The following is an 18959-nucleotide window of genomic DNA, read 5'->3' on the forward strand; positions in this document are numbered from 1 at the left end:
GGGGGGGGGGAGGCAGGAAGTAGGCCAGAGGTGTGCTAGGGAAGGAGCCTACCAGGGAGCCAAAGGGAAGCAGTCTTTGTCTGGAGGAAGTCAGGCTGCACAGTGTGTTCTCAATTTGGAGGCCTTTTGCATCCTCGAAATCAATTTTCTTGCCTTAGTTCAGCTCTGTGGTTATTTCTGAATCAATTTTTTTTAAAGGTTTTAATAATTATATTTACCTTTTTTCTTTAAAGTTTATTCCATGAGAAGGGGGAAGAGAGAGAGACAAAGATACATCACCCCCACAGAGTTTTGACAGCACCATTCACTCCCCAGCTCACCCAAAAGGCAGGCACACATGTACCTGCTATATCCTGGAGGTCCCAGGAAGGGACCAGAGCCTTGCCTGTGGGTCAGTCTCACAGAGCTTGCATTTTACCACAGGGCCACCATCCAGCCTCTACCTGAATCCAATTCTTAATGAGCCAGTACAATATAGATTTGCTGAAGTTGATTCAGCTTCGGATTTTTAAAAGTTGCATTAGTAGTAAGAAATATTACTTACTGATAGGATAAGATAATTAAGCAAATGGTAATTTATCTTAAATAGGCTGGCTACCAAAATATTAAAAAACATATTCTTTGTTATTTAAGGAAAATACTAAAACTCAGAAAATCAGATCTTTGAGTGATGACTTGAAGCATGAATCTCCTTCATGCTTCGAGCTTTCAGTCAGCCACAAAAGCCGAAAACGAAACACAGAAGAGACCGACTCCGATGTGGAGTTCGTTTCCGAGACTATAGTTATGAAGTCTGTGAAAAAGAAAACAAAACCTCAACAGCAGAGACATCCAGCAGGTCTGCCAGAAAATATCACACTAGCTGAAAGATCTCAGGTATTTTGTTGTTGTTATTTTAAAAATGTATAATAATTCACTTTTTCTGGAAATGGCATTTGGGAAAAGTTTTGCTTCATTTTCACATTTTCAAAGCACTCTGATTAAAGAAAATACATTGCAATTTGTGTTTCCTGGAGAAGATCCCAATTTATTTTTTTTTTTTTTTTTTTTTTTTAGAAGATCCCAATTTCTTTTTTTTTTTTTTTTTTGTATTTTCTATTTTGGAAGAAAAGTCAAATTTTTTTACATAAGGTTTTTGTTATTGTTTTGTTTGTTTGTTTGCCATAGGACATGTGCACTCACTAGAGAGAGAGGGAGAGAGACAGTGAGAGGAAAAGCCCAGATTCAGAACTTGAACCACAGTCACCATATGGTTGGGAGTCCAGTCCCCAACCATCACACAACGTGCTGGCCCCAAAAGTCAGATTTTTTAAATATCAGCACAGTTTCTAGAGAGCCCAACCAGATGCAGGGCTCTCACAGAAAGCCTGGTGGAAAGGATTTTAAATCTGCATTTAAGAGACATATTCGTGTGGTATAAACCTTTTAATCTTTAGGATTTTACATTCAATGTTTTATAATGAAAATTTTAGCTAAATCATACATGGGTTATACTCCTATAGTCCATGTTCTGGTAAATAAGATATAATATCAACATACACACAATGAGGTGGATTTTAACAAATGTACCCATTTCAGTGTTTCCATGTATCCAAATGAGTTTGTTTCTTTGAAAAGAAGCATAATACATTCATTCTTATGATGTTGCTATTTACTTTTTTTTGAGAATGTGCTCTCAGATTTAGTTTATAATAATAATAATAATCCCAACTACAACTGAATTTTGCATTAACTATATGCCAGGTTCAGTACTGAATGATTTTAGATATTGTCTTAGTAACTTCCATTTTATATCTTTTAATAAACCAAAATTTATTCTCCATCAAATTTGGCTTCTAAAGCCATTTTACTGTTTCCACAAATTATACTCATCCTTAAAGGGTGTATATGGGCTACCATCGAGACTATTCAAATGAATTGCCACAGGCTCTGCAAGCAATAAACTCATTTAATCAGCAATTGGCTGCCAAGCTTCTGCCCTATGTAAGATACTATGTTAGGCACGGTTCTTACAAAACAAATTATTTTGAGTAATAGTTATATTATAGAAATCTCTCACATATTGCTTTATAATATCTTTGGCAAATGGTATCTTTGACTCTTTTTGAACATCTTTACCTCTTAGTGAGTTCAAAGTGTTACCTGTTTATGACATAAAAGTAGTTTTATCTCTTTATAGTCATACCTTCTTTAACCCTGTGATTTCAAGATTTCAGCTTTGTTGGTTTATTTCATAGATGCATTGCATGCTGTGAAACCATATCATCAGTCGTGAAGCTGAGAGGCTATCCAAGGGTTAGAACAATACATTTTAGCCAAACTATAGGAATTCTCTTCATCTAGCATGCATGTCAGTTTGTATGTGAAATACAAACATAGGCATATGTGAAATAACACACATAGGCACATGAAAGGTACACATACGCTCTGTACCTTTACATAATTTATATATTTCTATGTAAAACACCTTACGATGTGTCACTAAGTAGCTTAGTGTACCAGCTACTTAGTGTACAGTGATTTAACTGTGAGCAAAACCACATATGGTAGGAACCATGTCTCCAGCACATTTACAGTGTAGCGATAGAGACAGTCCCTGCCCCCCAGGTCCTGTAGGCCTTGATAAAGGGCTTTGCATTTTCCCAGAAGTAATAGGAAACCATTGAAGAGTTTTAAGCAGTAGAGTGGCTATAATTTCCTTTAGAAAAGATTGCTTAGACTGAGCGTAGGAGAGGTGAGTAGAGAGCAGAGCTGGGAAAAGCTGTGTCTTGCTGCATTGTTTAGACCCGCACAAGGCAGCGTCAGGACGGACCTTGGGCTTGGGCCTTACTCAGAGATAAAGAGCCCACACAGCTTGTTCTGGGCTTATCACCTTGTTGGGAATATTTCTTTCTGTTGCAAACCCAATGTGTACTCCTTTGTTCTGCTAAACCCTATGTCACATGGCACCTGGTCTATGCCACTGCTCTATCTGGCCTCCTAGGGGAGGGGACTGGATTCTTCTACCGCAACACAATAGAGGTGCGCATAGCCAGTTGCCCTGTGGTGGCTGCTGGAGGGACCTGCTGGCCGTGGAGGACTGACACACACTGCAGAAGCTGGTCTTGCTCTACCTCCTCTCTGAGTGAGTAACACTGCTCTGTGCGGGGCTCGACAGTGTAGTGCTTCCATTGGCAGACTCTTCAGTACCAAGATATTTGAGCATCAGGAAAGCCTTGACACATTTTTGTATAGAAAAACACAGAAAAATACGTCATGGCTTTTTAGACAATCCAATACAACAAGTACAAGTGTTCAGAGTCCTCTTCTGGAACTGATAACCCGTGCATGATGTACTGCTTAGCAGTTCTGCCCAACAAGAGTGAATGTGGACAGAGCGTTAGAAGATTATGACAGTGGTCAAATGGATCACAGTATTGTGGGCCAGGATGATGGTGGTGGAGAAGGTAACACTGCCCTGTCTTGGCAGTATATTAGGCATACAGGATGAAGCAGAAGGAAGTGGCAAGAGCGACTACAGATTTTTGAGCTCTTTTATTGGGTTGGATGGTGATTCTATTTGCTGAAATAAGGACTTCTAGAAGGACCGGGTTTGTAGAGAGAAGCATGAGTTCAGCTTATGTAGTTAGACTTCCAAGATAATGTGTCACATAAGTCACATATGTAAGCCTGAATTTCAGAGATGAGGTTTAGATAGGACATATAAACTCGAGAGGTATTTACATAGGTGAGTGCGAGTGAAACTGAAAGATAAGAGGGACTAGCGTGAATCTTTAAGAATCGGCATTTTTATAACTAGCCACCAAAGAATGAATGTGCACAGATAATTGTGAAGGGTCACCAGAGCAATGAAAGACCAGAAATTTTTTTAGATTATTAAAGTCAAAAGAAGAAAACAGGTGATTCAGGAAGCAGTGGTCAAAAAGGCTAAATACTGGGGCCAGCAGGTGGTATGGTGGTTGGGGGACTGGACTCTCACATGACTAACCGCAGTTCGAATACCAGACCTGGTGCTTGCTTTCTCACTTTCTCTCTCACTCTCCCTTTCTCTCTCTGGTCAAATTGAAAAAAAGAAAAAAAGGCCAAATTCTATTGACAAGACAGTCCAGCTGGGTACAGGCATAAGAACATCTATTTATTGAAGAATTTAGAGACAATAGGGAGGATTTCAGGAAAAACATTTTGTTGTAGTTGGAGTGGAAAGGGTAGAAACCAGATTAGAATGAATTGATTAACAAATAGAAGATGAAGAAATGATAGATTGAGTATCAACTCTTGGAAAGTAAGCTAATGTTCCTTCAGAAGACATTCTATATTTAAAAAAAAGTAGAAGTGAAGTGGATAAGTCATGAGGCTGTGGAATTCTTTATATGCACTTAAAAATGAATTTAATCAGGTTTTAAACAGCAGTTGAAACAACTTTTGATTACTTTAAGAATATTTGTGGTAAATACCTAATTTTCCATCCAGTAAACACACCAGGCATAACTCTACCTGACAGAACAGGTGCAGGAAATATAATTAACTTTAATATTACCCTAAACAGCATGAATTTAGGAGGGCACCTATACACCAAGTAAATCTTATCATGTACTTCAGAAGCTTGATTAAAAATGGCTCTGAAATTAGTTAATTATCTTAGCTTATGTGTACCACAGTTTTGCTTTGTTAATACAAGTAATTACTTAGCTTACTGTTCTTCCTAGAGAATTGTTTTTAATCACACTGTGAATTTCTCAAAAAGTCTACTTTAGCTTAACTTTTTCTTCTATTTCCTGAAAATAAAGCTTTTAATAAAAATAATATGCTCATCATTTCCTGTATCTGCATATCATAATTTCTTTGAATTTTCCCTCTATGTCATTGTTTAATTGATTTCACTCAACAAACATATATTTAGCATTTACTCTGGGACAGGTGCTCAGGACCAGATATTTTAAGAGACAGTTCTAGTCCTCAAGAGCTGAATCTGCTACCTCTGCTTCTACTCCAGCTAAGGGAGATGTTTCCTGCATCCTAAGTTTTGCATGCCTGTGTTTTCTCAACTTTTCAAGCATGAGGACATTTTTTTTTTTTCAGTATCAAAAAGTTTCCGTAGACTTTCCACATACTACCATGTGTCTAGTATTCATTGATTAGTAATTATATAGTAAGAGAAAGCTATCACAGATATTTTGCTATTCTCCCCAGCAACATCTACAGAAGTTTTATATGAGACATTATTTATTCAGCATATGAACAATTCATATATATTCTTTTAAAAAATGCTACAGATCTTTTGATTCACCATTGAGCTCCATAGTCTATACTACTTATTCATACTTAATTTGCCTAGTGACATTCCTTTTATTGTCATGCACTGTTATTTAACCCTTACATACGCTTACCTAAATCACATACTTCTTGAGGACAAAGGTCAGAAATTGAAATTTTGCCATGTATCCTTCATAAGTCTACAGTTAATAGAGGCTGAATAAAGTAAAGAAAGAACGTAGTTTAATATGTACCATTGATTGTTACTAAACCTTGTGTATATTTTCAATATCTTTCTTTAGGTCTCTTCTTGGAAAATGAAAAGGAAGCAGAGTATAAACATTGTACAGGAATGCAAGGCATTGGTTGACATCGAAAGCAGTAACAGCGATTCTGATATAATCCTGGTGAGAGTAACTTTACTAACTAAATGGTACCTTCAGATTTATTCACGTTCATGAAGATTTAGTGGATACAGTAGTGTCTGAAAGAAACTGAAACATTCAATTGAATAAGCTAGGCTTTAGATGAAAAAACAGGATCGAGAAAGTTAGTGCAAGTTGCCTGCTCAAGGCTGCATAAACTATTTAATAGAGATCTAACTGGAACTTATACCCTTTGGCTCCTTATCCATCCAACTGAACTTACCATTTCAGTTATTAGGGTGAAAAAACATTTAAAGATGATTTTCAAAGTTTATTTATTTATTTCTCCTGACAGAAGGGGGAAGGAGAGAGAGAGAGAGAGAAGGTTTTCATGCTGTGATCCATCCTGACTCAGCAGACCTGAATCACAGGCATGTGTATGCCCTTCTGGTGTATTCAGGGAAGTCTGGGACAGGAATCCAGGACCTTTCCCATGTGGGTCCAGTGCACCACTGCTTTGCCATCACTGGGTCTGAAGAGAACTTCGATATATATGTAAATATGTAAAAAATACAGTGTATTTTAATACTTTTTATACTATGTTTTTATATTGAAGTATGTAACTTGAGAGCATTGTGAAATTTCATGTTCAAATATAAAACCTATGAACCTTTTTGTAGTTCATAATATGGACTCTCATCAGAAAGTGTAATTCTGGGACCAGCAGTTAGTGTAATGGCTATGTTGCTGGACTCCCACATAGTCGACCGCGGTTCGAGTCCTGGACCTGGTGGCTTAGACTCACGCCAGGCACGTGTGCATGCGTGCCCAAGATCCCAAGAGGAGAATGGAGGAGAAGGGATTGTGGCATGGCCATCCCCCCTGGGGGGTGATTTCTCGCTTTCTGTCTCTCTGTCTCTCTCTGTCTGTCTGGCAAGTGCACGTGCCCTATAGCAAAAACCTCTCAAAAAAAAAAAAAAAAAAAAGAAAGAAAGAAAGAAATATGGGCTTGCTTAGAAAATATATCCCTGATTCTAATTTGAGTCAATATGAAAGAGCCACATGGCTGGACTACTGGAGAGTAGTAGAGTTGCTTTCCCCTCGCTAAACCACAAAAACCCCTTGGCATTTGGCAAGACTTGATTCAAGGACTGATCATATGAAGAACACTTCCTTTGCAAAGCCATCTTAAAGACAATTTCCATTTTGTTATTAATAAATGGCATCCTTTGTTTTATGATAAATACTGAAAGTTCATTTTAACATTAGAATGTAATGTAAGAGGAAAAATCTGTTTGGCGTTTTCTTCTATCAGAATATAAACTTTATTACTGTAGTTCATTTTTTATCTTGATTGCCAGGAAGCTAATGGCTTATCTTTAACCTAAGTCACAATAACTAGAGTAGCCTAGGTGGTTATTGTTGACATAATACAATATAAGTAAGAGTATTTAGAAGACCTCTTTTCATTGTAGATGTCATTAGGTAAGGTACCTCAAAACACTGTTTAGATTTGTGAATTAGGTTAAATTACAATTGAGCCAATGAGGAACAATGTGCCCTTCATAAGAAAATCATCACAAGGTACATGATATGACTATTATGAAGATATTACCTAAAATTTTCATTATAGAAAATTTCAAACAGTGTAATTAACTCCTGTTTGCCCATTTCCCAACTCCAGCAATTATCAACTCACAGTAAGTCTTGTTTTTTTTTTTTTCTTTTTTGGAGAGGTTTTTTCCATAGGGCGCGTGCACTCGCCAGACAAACAGACAGAGACAGAGAGACAGAAAGCGAGAAATCACCCCCCAGGGGGGATGGCCATACCGCAATTCCTTCTCCTCCGTTCTCCTCTCAGAATCTTGGGCATGCACACACATGCGCCCGGCATGAGTTTTAAGCCACCAGGTCCAGGACTCAGCTGTGCTCGACTATATGGGAGTCCAGCAACATAGCCATTATGCTAACTGCTGGTCCCAGTAAGTCTTGTTTTATCCATAGCTCTTTCTTGCTCTCATTACTCCCAGACATTATTCATTTCATTTGTAAATGCTGATTGCTTTAAGAAGCTATTTGAAGATGGGACCAGCAGATTGCATACCGGTTATGTTGTTGTACTCCCACATGGCTGACCGCGGTTCAAGTCTCGGACCCTGTGATTTCAAACTCATGCCAGGCACGTATGTGTGCATGCCCAAAATCTCAAGAGGAGAATGTAGGAGAAGGGACTGCAGCACAGCCATCCTCCGTGGGGGTGATTTCTTGCTTTCTGCCTCTATATTTCTGTCTCTCTCTTTCTGTCTCTCTGGCAAGTGCACATACCCTTTAGCAAAAATTTCTCTGAAAAAAAAAAAAGACAATAAATAATAAGAAGCTATTTGAAGGGATGTTGAAAACATCCAGGAGTGACTTATGAATGGGAGCAGGAAAAAACCTTTATACTGGCAAGAAAGAATAACTAAATCTAGGATGTAATAAGATAAACACCAAAGCCTTTTCAAAAGGAAAGGATCAAATTTTAATCAGTGAGTGGAAAGAAAGACAAAATTGCAGCTAGCGCTGTTCAGAGAAATTAATGTGCCTCTCTGGATAATATATTTTATGCCACTTCCCTTCAACTCTTGAAAGCAAAATTTTATTTTACGTACTGGTGAATATTACTAGTCACACTTGCTCTGCAGAATCTTCAAAGTCTTGGCTTATTTCTTTAAAATAATTATTTATTTAATTTTATTTATTATTACTATATTTTTTAAATTTGCCATAAGACACGTGCACTCACAAGAGAGAAGAGAGAGAAGAGAGAAAGGAAAAGTGGGAAGCAAGCCACCAGGTCTGGGACCCCAACTGCAGTTAGACAGGTGGGAGTCCAGCACCTCAACCACCATGCCACCTGCTGGCTCAGTCTTTGCCTATTTTTCATATGACCATTGCTTTGTCACCTTTCTAAGCTTTGCATAGAGCTTTTAATGAGTGCTTTTTTATGAATTAGATATGGCATTTACATTAAAATTTTATCTCCTTTTGATGTAATATTTCTCAAGTTCTCATGTTACTTGTGTGTATGTGTGTGGTATGACTTATTTGTGTCTGTGACCATAGTGGGAGGTCTGTTTTCAAACCAACAGTATCTAATTAGTGAGAATAAGTGTACATTATTCCAAGATATACATTAACTTCTCTGTGTGGCTGTCCTTGTAGTAATTTAAATAGGAACTACCTCTGGATGCTTGTCTGTCTGCACTTTCATACATTCAGAAATTAAATTAAAAGAAGATTCTTACCCCTGTGCTCCTTCCCAGTTATCTCCAGTTAAACCGCATGTGTGCTTGTGTACACTCTTACATGCTTTCTTTCTGCCCCTGTGCCTGTTAGAGAAGGAAGGCATTCACTCAGTGCTCTGGTGGGGCAAAAGATTGTTGCCTGAGGAAGTAATTAGCTACCCCACAGGACACCTTCCTGCCCAGGTGATATTTATTTTTCCGGGTAATTTACTGGGTGTGGGACCCATGCCTTGTTTTCAGGTGTAATAGAAATATGAGATGTTCAGTCCATCAAAGAAAGTCCATTTCACAGGGATGATTTCACATTGTCAAACTCACGAGGCTGTTGTATAATAATATAATTACAGTTTAGTCATTGAAAAGATAAATACATAATAAGTTCAGCTGGAAGGCACATACTGACTTAAGCTATGCAATCTCTCCTTTATTCCAGTCTACATGGGCCAGCCGGTTGCAGTCTGACAGTTACTAATGCCCTAGGTACCTGAATATTTACATGTCTGCCAGCTAAGACATCCTGCTGTGTCCACCTCTCCAAGGGGATGACAGGGGTGACATTACCAAAGCATCTATAACACACAAAGGGCAGTGGCTCAGGGATCACTATACCCAGGCCTGCCTGTGCCCCATAACTATTTTTCTCATGTTATCTAGCAAACAGCTTTATTCTGATTGCCATTTATTTTTTTTCTACCAGTCTGCCTTTTGAAAGGATTTTTTTTTTTTTTTTTTTTTTCATATTCAGGCACTATGTTTCCCTACCTTCCAGGTTTTGGGCAGCACCTCATTCTGCCTCTCGTACTGTCGGTTCTGGGATTTCAAGTGAAATGATAATAGTATTACTTTTAATCTTACCATTGCTGATTATTTCAGCTATGGGATCATTTTTTCTACAAAATCACCTCACTGCTGTGGTGCAGTGTTGTAACAGTTTGATCTAATTTCCTTTTTTCTCTTCCTCCTCCCAATTCTTAGTTGCTTTTCATAATACTTTTACTCCAAAGCCTATGATCTATTGAAGTTATTTTTCAAAACCATATTCTTCTGTTTGCTCTTTTCCCCATGGGATAATCTGTATTTTCTGGTCATTTTTAATACCCGTCTCTTTGTTCTATGTGATGTATCACATTTAACATGCTCCCAAATCGTTCCTGTGGTGTTGAGTCCATTTGCCTTATCTCCAATTGCTTCTGGTCATATACTTTGTTGATGTCACTTCCATGGAGTTTTTCCTTTTTGATATTAATTTATGCTTGGCCTTTTAGCCAGAGCAGGCCATTCATTTTCAAAGTCTGTGTGAGGAGAGTGTTCTTGGTAAGACCTTGTACATCATTCATGCTGTGGAAGTTTCCAACTGGGATTCTTAAAGCTCCAGGCATTTTCTAGAGATTAAAAAACTGTCATGAAAATAATGAGGAGTTTTTTTTAAAAAGACATCTCAATCCTCTTCAAAATGCCCTAGGTAGCCTCCCAGTTGGACCTTTGGAGACATTTGGTGTGGGACTCTTAGCCTACACTACAGCAGGCATCTTTCAGTACTTTCCACGATCTTAGCACAGCTACAGTTCTCTCCAGCATTTCAAGGCAGCTAGAGTGCTCCAGGTGTTACCTCTGACCCTATAAAAGTGAATTGTTCTGAATTTCAGTGTGTGTGTGCAGGCCTGCGTATTTTAGTGGAGTCAGTGTTTGCTCTGTGTGGCTATGATGAAATTCAGGTACTGTATTTCTCACAAGGCTCATCTGATTTTAATACCTTGAGAGGAAAGTACATTTTTTTTTTGTAAAGTACTCTCTTCATCTCTGTTTTACATCTGAGGAAAATAAAACTTGTGAAGAGTCACATGCCAGGAAGCATCACCTTGAACCCCAGCTATTCAGTATCATCTCCCACTTTTTTTTTTTAAAGTTTTTTTTGCCATAGGGCATGTATGCTCATCAGAAAGGAGAGAAAATGAGAAATCAACCCTGCCCCCAGGGAGGATGGCTGTGCAGCAATCCCTTCTCCTTCATGCTCCTCCTGGGATTTGGGGCATGCATGATTTTTAAACCTCCAGGTCCAGGACTCACACCATGGTTAGCCATATGGGAGTCCAGTGCCTTGACGTCACCTGCTGACCCCTTCATCTCCCACTTTCTTTTACTACTCCTCATTATAACCTCTCTCTTATCATCCATCTGCATAACTGTTCCCTGCATGCATTCAAGCAGCTCATTCCACTTGGGTCACTTGAAGTATAAAAAAAAGTTTTACTCAAGCATGAGGATTTTAGGGTATGCTTATGTATTGCATTGATTACTATTAAGCATTTTGCTTAGACAGGTTTCCAAAATTCCATTGAAGGGCATATCCAGCCAAGAGTTTTAAACTAATTTTTTATTTGAGAGGTTTTTGCTGTAGGGTGTGTGCGCTCGCCAGACAGACAAAGAGAGACAGAGAGACAGAAAGCGAGAAATCACCCCCCAAGGGGGATGGTCACACTGTAATCCCTTCTCCTCCATTCTCCTCTCGGGATCTTGGGCATGCACGCACACGCGCCCGGCATGAGTTTAAGCCACCGGGTCCGGGACTCGAACTGCGGTCAACTACGTGGGAGTCCAGCGACATAGCCATTAGGCTAACTGCTGGTCCCTTTTAAACTAATTTTAAAAGGCCAATTCATTGTTCATTTCTTGCCCAGATTAAATTTCTGTTAACCTGTCTCTCCCCTTATCCACCTTGAATCTGACCTGTGCCATATACTGTACCTCTTTCCTTCTCAAGACTCAGGTCTTATTCTTTTAACACAGTCTTGTAAGAGATATCGGGATTGGGGCTGGCAGGTGGCACAGTGGTTAAAAGCGCTGGATTCCCACATGGTCGATAGTGGTTCGAGTCCTGGACCTGGTGACTTGCTTTCTCACTTTCTCTCTCTCTCACTCTGTCCCTTTCTGGTCAAATTGAAATAAACAAATTAATAAATAATAAATAAAGTTAAATAAAATAATTCTAAAAAAAAGAGAGAGAGATATCGGGATCGTCTTTTCAGGGTCTCCACTAATTCTGTGCTCCTGGAAAAGAGAGTCATTTCCTTGTCCAAGACTAGCGCTCTAGTAATATGGTTGTGGTCATAACCTTACCACCAACCCCTCTCATGAGTTTTTTTGGCTTCCAGAAAATCTTATATTTTTATATTTGTCTCTGCTCAGAACATACATTCTGCCCTCTCTTTTAATGGATACTGGATGATTTGAACTTTCTGCCTTAAGCATTTCCAAACCCATGTGTAAAGTTTAAATTTGCCCTAGTTACTCCCAGACAGGAAGGAAATAGTAATTCTTTCATAGCTCCTCTTGTAGGTGTGCCACCCTTTGTCAGAAGATTCAACTTCTGAGTAAAAGTTGCTATGGTTCCACTGTTACTAGAGCAGTACCCTCAGGTACTGTTGTAATTAAGGGTTCGTCTAAGTTCAGTTAAAAACTCCTGTGCACTGCCTTGTCATAAATTGACATTCAACTTTACTCCAGGCTAAAATTTGGCATATGAGCTTCATAGGACCAGGAATAGATCTGGTATTATGAGTGCTTCTCAAAAAGTGATGCAGTCTGATTAGCTGTTACTACACCATGCTTAATAAAAACAATACAAATCAAAATGGAGCAATGGAAGTAGATTACCGAGCTGCCTATCCAAGAGCTGAGCAGTACATTCAAGTTAAGGTACCAGACCAGATGTAAGAAGCTGCTGTACAGACTAAGCATCCTCGGGTATCTGTTCTGAAAGGTGGTTGGGAAAATTAGGTTGCCTGACTGCACAGACGGTTGGGAAAGCAAATGATCAGTTTGAAGAAAGCTGGGATATTCAGGAACATCAGAGGAATAAAATAACCAATGCCAACAATTAGAGAAGTTGAGAAGGAATAATTAGCTGAGACCCAAGTCAGAGTGCTAAACGTACTATCTTTTTATTATGCACGTGCATGCTTTTATTTGTCTTGGTGGAACATATACTCCAAACTGACATTATTCAATATATTTATCTACCTATATAGGCATATATACATATACATATACATATATATATATATACACACACACACATATATACATATATATATACATATAAAATTTTATTTTTTAGAGCTTTTTGCCATAGGGTACATGCACTTTCCAAAGAGAGAGACAGAAAGTGAGAAATCACCCCCCAGGGGTGACCCCTAAGGCGATGGCCACACATCAATCCTGTCTCCTCCATTCTCTCGGGATTTTGGGCACGTACACACGCCGTCATCCGGAACTTGAACTGCAGTTGGCCACATGTGGGTCCAGCGCCTCAACCAGCATGCCACTTGCTGGCCCCCAAATTTTATATTTCTAATATAAAGCAACATTTTATGTTTTCTGAAATATTATTTGTTGTTTTCCCATATTTTATAGTAATAATCTTTCAATTACTATTCCAAGATCAGAGGTAAAGCCAGATGGTCTCTGAAGGAATATTTTTGGTTCAGTCATATTAAGATTGCATAAACCTGACTTTTTTCCTTAAAAAGTGTTTATTTAATTTTGCTTATCACTATTATTATTTTAAAATTTGCTACAGGGCACACATGCTCACCAGAGAAAGAGAGAGAGAGAGAGGGTGGGGAGAGTAAGAAAGCAAGTCACCAGGTTTGGGACTCAAACCACAATCTGCCATGTGGGAGTTCAGCGCCCTAACCACCATACTACCTGCTCGCTCAAACCTGCTTTTTTAATAAACAAGAGCAGTACAACTTGTTTGATTGGATTGACTTTAGCCCTTTGTCCTCTGTGGTCATTTAAGTTATTTTATTTTATTTTGTTTGTCTTTGTTTGTTTTTGGCTTGAAGCTTCCTCAAGAGCAGACTGACAGATGGATTCATTTCATTTTCCCAAGCTATAGACATTTTTAAAAACTTGATAGCCAGATCACCACTGACAAATATATTTTAAGAGCTTGGCAATTGAGTTTTTGGCATTTCTTATGAAATATTTGACCTCTGGTGCACAGAATGTGAGTTTTCTAGGACTCAAGAAAGATACATGAATAAAGGAATGAGTGTCTTGGAACTGAGCTAAGTCACTTACCAATTGCACCTGCTTAACTATTTGGGGCATCTTTTAAGAGGCTGAATCCAGCTCAGAAAAGGTATATATATACACACACACACATATATACATATATATATACATATAAAATTTTATTTTTTAGAGCTTTTTGCCATAGGGTACATGCACTTTCCAAAGAGAGAGACAGAAAGTGAGAAATCACCCCCCAGGGGTGACCCCTAAGGCGATGGCCACACATCAATCCTGTCTCCTCCATTCTCTCGGGATTTTGGGCACGTACACACGCCGTCATCCGGAACTTGAACTGCAGTTGGCCACATGTGGGTCCAGCGCCTCAACCAGCATGCCACTTGCTGGCCCCCAAATTTTATATTTCTAATATAAAGCAACATTTTATGTTTTCTGAAATATTATTTGTTGTTTTCCCATATTTTATAGTAATAATCTTTCAATTACTATTCCAAGATCAGAGGTAAAGCCAGATGGTCTCTGAAGGAATATTTTTGGTTCAGTCATATTAAGATTGCATAAACCTGACTTTTTTCCTTAAAAAGTGTTTATTTAATTTTGCTTATCACTATTATTATTTTAAAATTTGCTACAGGGCACACATGCTCACCAGAGAAAGAGAGAGAGAGAGAGGGTGGGGAGAGTAAGAAAGCAAGTCACCAGGTTTGGGACTCAAACCACAATCTGCCATGTGGGAGTTCAGCGCCCTAACCACCATACTACCTGCTCGCTCAAACCTGCTTTTTTAATAAACAAGAGCAGTACAACTTGTTTGATTGGATTGACTTTAGCCCTTTGTCCTCTGTGGTCATTTAAGTTATTTTATTTTATTTTGTTTGTCTTTGTTTGTTTTTGGCTTGAAGCTTCCTCAAGAGCAGACTGACAGATGGATTCATTTCATTTTCCCAAGCTATAGACATTTTTAAAAACTTGATAGCCAGATCACCACTGACAAATATATTTTAAGAGCTTGGCAATTGAGTTTTTGGCATTTCTTATGAAATATTTGACCTCTGGTGCACAGAATGTGAGTTTTCTAGGACTCAAGAAAGATACATGAATAAAGGAATGAGTGTCTTGGAACTGAGCTAAGTCACTTACCAATTGCACCTGCTTAACTATTTGGGGCATCTTTTAAGAGGCTGAATCCAGCTCAGAAAAGGTATTACTCCATTCTGAATCCATGGGATCATTGACAGGGACTCCATGGTATGTTATAAAAACTGAGAAACCTCTGGAAGAGCTAATGAGTTGCCAGTATCTAGGTTTTTGCATTATCGTAGCCAAAAATAGATAAACAAGCAAACAAACAAACAAATCCTACAAGTACCCTATTTGGGCATCACTGTTACAGGACAACAAGAATAAAACAGGGGCCTAGTAACCCAAAAGCAGGTGAAAAAGAAGAAAGCAAATTACCTGCATAGTTGTTTCCTAAATCTGCTGCAGTCACCCTAAATATGCAATATTTTTCTGACTCCTAGCAGAAGTCTTTTTAGGGAGACTGCATTGGTTGTGTGATAAAATGATTTCAGATGATTAAAGTTGCCCTAATTACAGAAGTGGGCTACTTCTCAGTGAACTTTCCTGGTGAATGATGCTGTCATTGCCTCTTTATGAGCCTGTGCAATGCTGTGATTCAAATGTGTGGACAGTCCCTGTACAAGATACAAACCAAAGCTGCCACAAGGTTTTGGGAAGAAAAATTGTCTATACTCACCCTCCACAGTACCGTTCTTCGCTTTGCCAACAGACTTTCAGACAGAACAAAAACAGCATGTGTACAGTCCCTGACCTGAAGGAAAATCTCGTGGGTGACTTTTAATGAAGCTAAATAGTCAAGTACCTGTGCATGAGCTACCAGCAACCATGAGCCAATTAATCAGAACAAATTTATTGAACAATACTATGTCAGAGATTTTGAGGGATGCCAAAAGAATAAAATGTATGACTCTTGCCCTGGAGGAACAGGAAAATTGGAAGAGAGTTTTATAGAACCAAGAGGTATCATTACATTGTGTAAGGCGGACAAACCCTGCAGTCTGACAGAACAGCCAGATTCAAATTCAGCTCTACATGACACTTGTCACCTGTATCAACTTTGAACTTCTGTTTTCTTATATATAAAATGAGAATAATAATATGACCTACTGTTAGGGTTATTAGTGAGAGTGGGATGATTTATCTGTGATAGAATGAAAATAATTCTTTTTGTTATGGAATTATTTTTAAAGCTTATTTAATGAGTAAGAAAGAGACAGACAGCCCCCCCAACAGGGACTTGCCACCACAATCTCCTCCCAATCTCAACCAGCCCCAGATCATGGGCAAGAGCATGCTTGGTGTATTCAGGGAGGTCTTCAGACTTGAACCAGGACCCCTCTCATGTGGGATTGCCTCTTGGAAGATCATCTTTTTTTTTTGAGAGAGAGAGATTTCTGCTATAGGGTGCATACTCTCACTGGAGAGACAGAGAAAGATAGAGAAACAGAAAATGAGAAATCACTGCCCCAAACCCCCTAGGAGGATAGCCACATCACAATCCCTTCTTCTTCATTTTCCTCTTGGAATTTGGGGCACGCACACATATGTGCCCAGTGTGTTTCAAGCCACCAGACCGAGGACTTAAACTGTGCTTGGCCATGTGGGAGTCCATTACCTTAACCACTGTGCCACCTTCTGGTCCCAGCATTGTATTTTACTGTTGCACTACCACCTGCCTCTTCAAAGGTATTTTTAAAAGCCACCTTGGATGCAGCCTTTATTGGCCAGCCAGGAGAATAAAAATAGAGAAAATAAAATTACTTCATGGAACCAAAGAGGGAGCTACAAAGTGACTTGTGTCCATGTGGGAGTTCAGCGCCCTAACCACCATACTACCTGCTCGCTCAAACCTGCTTTTTTAATAAACAAGAGCAGTACAACTTGTTTGATTGGATTGACTTTAGCCCTTTGTCCTCTGTGGTCATTTAAGTTATTTTATTTTATTTTGTTTGTCTTTGTTTGTTTTTGGCTTGAAGCTTCCTCAAGAGCAGACTGACAGATGGATTCATTTCATTTTCCCAAGCTATAGACATTTTTAAAAACTTGATAGCCAGATCACCACTGACAAATATATTTTAAGAGCTTGGCAATTGAGTTTTTGGCATTTCTTATGAAATATTTGACCTCTGGTGCACAGAATGTGAGTTTTCTAGGACTCAAGAAAGATACATGAATAAAGGAATGAGTGTCTTGGAACTGAGCTAAGTCACTTACCAATTGCACCTGCTTAACTATTTGGGGCATCTTTTAAGAGGCTGAATCCAGCTCAGAAAAGGTATTACTCCATTCTGAATCCATGGGATCATTGACAGGGACTCCATGGTATGTTATAAAAACTGAGAAACCTCTGGAAGAGCTAATGAGTTGCCAGTATCTAGGTTTTTGCATTATCGTAGCCAAAAATAGATAAACAAGCAAACAAACAAACAAATCCTACAAGTACCCTATTTGGGCATCACTGTTACAGGACAACAAGAATAAAACAGGGGCCTAGTAACCCAAAAGCAGGTGAAAAAGAAGAAAGCAAATTACCTGCATAGTTGTTTCCTAAATCTGCTGCAGTCACCCTAAATATGCAATATTTTTCTGACTCCTAGCAGAAGTCTTTTTAGGGAGACTGCATTGGTTGTGTGATAAAATGATTTCAGATGATTAAAGTTGCCCTAATTACAGAAGTGGGCTACTTCTCAGTGAACTTTCCTGGTGAATGATGCTGTCATTGCCTCTTTATGAGCCTGTGCAATGCTGTGATTCAAATGTGTGGACAGTCCCTGTACAAGATACAAACCAAAGCTGCCACAAGGTTTTGGGAAGAAAAATTGTCTATACTCACCCTCCACAGTACCGTTCTTCGCTTTGCCAACAGACTTTCAGACAGAACAAAAACAGCATGTGTACAGTCCCTGACCTGAAGGAAAATCTCGTGGGTGACTTTTAATGAAGCTAAATAGTCAAGTACCTGTGCATGAGCTACCAGCAACCATGAGCCAATTAATCAGAACAAATTTATTGAACAATACTATGTCAGAGATTTTGAGGGATGCCAAAAGAATAAAATGTATGACTCTTGCCCTGGAGGAACAGGAAAATTGGAAGAGAGTTTTATAGAACCAAGAGGTATCATTACATTGTGTAAGGCGGACAAACCCTGCAGTCTGACAGAACAGCCAGATTCAAATTCAGCTCTACATGACACTTGTCACCTGTATCATCTTTTATCTTCTGTGTTATTATATAAAAAATGAGAATAATAATATGACCTACTGTTAGGGTTATTAGTGAGAGTGGGATGATTTATCTGTGATAGAATGAAAATAATTCTTTTTGTTATGGAATTATTTTTAAAGCTTATTTAATGAGTAAGAAAGAGACAGACAGCACCCCCAACAGGGACTTGCCACCACAATCTCCTCCCAATCTCAACCAGCCCCAGATCATGGGCAAGAGCATGCTTGGTGTATTCAGGGAGGTCTTCAGACTTGAACCAGGACCCCTCTCATGTGGGATTGCCTCTTGGAAGATCATCTTTTTTTTTTGAGAGAGAGAGATTTCTGCTATAGGGTGCATACTCTCACTGGAGAGACAGAGAAAGATAGAGAAACAGAAAATGAGAAATCACTGCCCCAAACCCCCTAGGAGGATAGCCACATCACAATCCCTTCTTCTTCATTTTCCTCTTGGAATTTGGGGCACGCACACATATGTGCCCAGTGTGTTTCAAGCCACCAGACCGAGGACTTAAACTGTGCTTGGCCATGTGGGAGTCCATTACCTTAACCACTGTGCCACCTTCTGGTCCCAGCATTGTATTTTACTGTTGCACTACCACCTGCCTCTTCAAAGGTATTTTTAAAAGCCACCTTGGATGCAGCCTTTATTGGCCAGCCAGGAGAATAAAAATAGAGAAAATAAAATTACTTCATGAAAACAAAGA

At 39.0% G+C, this 18959-nt stretch overlaps 1 protein-coding gene across 1 annotated transcript in view; it reads left to right on the forward strand.

Moving 5' to 3' along the window:
- The window catches only part of MORC1 (MORC family CW-type zinc finger 1), a 195307-nt gene that overhangs the window by 139090 nt on the left and 37258 nt on the right, over positions 1-18959 (forward strand). Inside the window, exons 21-22 of the mRNA XM_006164206.1 lie at positions 634-876; positions 5556-5660. Of these exons, the coding sequence (XP_006164268.1) occupies positions 634-876; positions 5556-5660 (348 nt within the window). The remainder of the gene's footprint in view (positions 1-633; positions 877-5555; positions 5661-18959) is intronic.

Source organism: Tupaia chinensis, unplaced genomic scaffold, assembly GCF_000334495.1.
Source record: "Tupaia chinensis unplaced genomic scaffold, TupChi_1.0 Scaffold143593_1, whole genome shotgun sequence".
NCBI lineage: Eukaryota > Metazoa > Chordata > Mammalia > Scandentia > Tupaiidae > Tupaia > Tupaia belangeri.